Source organism: Emiliania huxleyi, assembly GCF_000372725.1.
Source record: "Emiliania huxleyi CCMP1516 unplaced genomic scaffold EMIHUscaffold_102, whole genome shotgun sequence".
NCBI lineage: Eukaryota > Haptophyta > Isochrysidales > Noelaerhabdaceae > Emiliania > Emiliania huxleyi.
The window spans coordinates 241,567-244,016 of NW_005202303.1; the positions used below are offsets into that span (position 1 = coordinate 241,567).

At 70.6% G+C, this 2,450-nt stretch overlaps 1 protein-coding gene across 1 annotated transcript; it reads right to left on the reverse strand.

Annotated features, from left to right (window-relative positions):
- Positions 1-544: 544 nt before the first annotated feature.
- On the reverse strand, positions 545-2,249 carry EMIHUDRAFT_454115 (hypothetical protein; the record flags this gene model as incomplete). The annotated part of the gene is made up of 5 exons (XM_005793248.1): positions 2,231-2,249; positions 1,635-2,132; positions 1,395-1,547; positions 625-983; positions 545-563 (listed from the first exon to the last, which is right to left on the reverse strand). The coding sequence occupies exons 2-5, from the start codon at positions 2,106-2,108 to the stop codon at positions 545-547; spliced, it is 1,005 nt and encodes a 334-aa protein (XP_005793305.1). The 5' UTR covers positions 2,109-2,132; positions 2,231-2,249.
- Between the last annotated feature and the right edge of the window lie 201 nt (positions 2,250-2,450).

The following is a 2,450-nucleotide window of genomic DNA, read 5'->3' on the forward strand; positions in this document are numbered from 1 at the left end:
GAGGAGGTGAGGGCGGCGGTGGCGACGGTGGCGGCGGAGAGGGCGGAGGCGGGCTCGGCGGCGGCGGCGAGGGCGGCGGCGGCGAGGGCGGCGGCGGCGAGGGCGGCGGCGGCGAGGGCGGCGGCGGCGAGGGCGGCGGCGAGGGCGGCGGAGGCGACGGAGGAGGCGGGGAAGGTGGCGGCGGGGAGGGAGGAGGCGGGCTGGGCAGCGGCATCGACGGCGGCGGCGGTGGCGTGGGCGGCGGCTTGGGCAACGGCGGGAAGGGCGGCGACGGTGGCGGGGAGGGCGGCGGCGGCGTGGGCGGCGGCGCGGGGGGTGAGGGGGGTGATGATGGTGGTGGGCAAACGAGCCAGTCGCCTTTATCGCAGCACAAGCTCCAAGTGGCGAACCCGAACTCGAATTCACCTGGGAGAGGGAGGGTGTGGTGGTGGTGGGGGGGGGTAGGCGAGGGGGGAGGAGTGGCGGATGAGGGGGGGGGGGGTGCCTTTGGTATTGTTCGACTCGTAGTAAGTCGTGCGTTCGCCAACAAGCGTGCCAAAAGATTCTATCGTGCCATCGTCGGCCTCATAAACAGAGCCCGGGTTCGGGTCGATTGTACAGCTTGAACCAGCGGCCTCCACGCACCTGGCGTTCGCGGCGTTCGGATCCGTTTCGAGAACCAAGGTCCCCCCGCACTGCCGCCACTGCCAGGGGAGGTAGGTGGTCATGCCAGGGACGAAGGCCTTCCTGGTATCCTCCATGCACGGTCTCACTCGGCCGGTCGATCCGGACACAAAGTAGAGGTCGTCGCAACTCAGGCCTTCGTCCCGCCCCTGCTCCGCCGGGTCGGAGGTCGCCCTCGCGCACCCTGGCGTAAGGCAGCCTTTCTTCTTTTCGGCCCAGGGCGGGGTCGGCTCGTAGTGCTCGCACGAGGCGTAGCAGGCCGCCATGGTGGGGCGCGACTCCACGTCCCGCCCGGTGGAGAGGAAATTGTTGCCGATGTTCTTTGCGCAGAGCACCAGCTCCGTTCGCGACGACCCCACATCGTAGCAAGCGTTGATAGGGTCGGACGGCGGCGACGGCGGGGACGATGGCGGCGACGGCGGCGACGGCGGCGACGGCGGCGACGGCGGCAGCGACGGCGGCGACGGCGGCGACGGCGGGAGCGGTGGCTGCGACGGCGGCGACGGCGGCAACGACGGCGGGAAAGGCGGGGGGGGCGGAGGGGGCGGAAGGAGGGGCGGATACGACGGCGGCGACGGCGGCGACGGCGGGAGCGGTGGCTGCGACGGCGGCGACGGCGGCAACGACGGCGGGAAAGGCGGGGGGGGCGGAGGGGGCGGAAGGAGGGGCGGATACGGCAACAACGGAGGAGGAGGCTGAGCCGTCGCGGCAGGCAGCAGGGCCTTGAAGACGAGTGCGGCTGCGCCGCCGCCGCCCATGCCGACGGCCGCGAGGAAGGCGATGAAGATGCTGAGCAGGTGGGGCTGGCAGAGGCGGCCGGGGCCGCAGCGCGGCGAGTCGAGCGAGGGCTTCTTGGCCCGATTCTTGGGCGAGAGGGGCGTGCCCTGAGCGGGCAGGCGGGGCGCAGAGCGAGTTGGGCGCCGTCTCCCACGGCGCAGTGAGAAGGTGCGGTCTCCGGCAGGAGCGCGCACCGAGGGCGTGTAGGGCGGCGAGTCGGAGCCGTCGGACGCCTCGCCGCACGCCTTGCCGCCGTCGCCCCCGGCCCCCCCCTCCGCGCCGGAGAGGGCCCCAAACCAGTTGGCGCCGCCGACCTTGCTGACGGCCTTGGAGGAGTCAAACTTGGACTCAGGCTTGCGCTCGTTCATGAGCGGGTTCGTTGTCCAGTCGCCCTGTGGCGGCGCGCGGAGAGAGAACCCCGGCGAGGAACCGCGGGGGGGGTGGGGGGTTGCTGCAATAGACACATGTATATATCTCACCGCCGCGGGCGCCTCGATCTCCGTGGCCTCCGCCGCCTTGCAATCGTCGTGTTCGCGGCGATTTGCAAGATCCACAGAAGCCGCAGCATCGTCGGCAGTGGGTGCTTGGTGGGGCGAGGCCATCATTTGCTGACCCTCAAGATGCACGTTCGAGCGTCGGCGTGAGCGAGCGGCGGCGTCGATCAACATTTGCGTCCCACAACGCGATTGCGCCTGGCGGCAGGGCGGCAGGGCGAGGGTCAGCGGCAGCGGCGATGAGAAGAAGGGCGGCCGTCGGAACAGATGGGCGAGCTAGGTCGGTTGCAAAAAACCGGCGCTGATCGATCAAGGTGTGCTACGAGCCGTCTTTGGCCAGCGCCATGTGACGCCGAAACCCGGCCCCCCAGGGCGACCAACACGACGCCGATCGTTGAAAGTAGCAACCACCCACACGCGCTCTAACCAACTGGCTCAGTTGAAGAAAGAGGCCGCTCCCACAGCTCTCACACCTATCTCTCTGGTGAGACCGCCAGTGGATGTGGGAGTCCACCG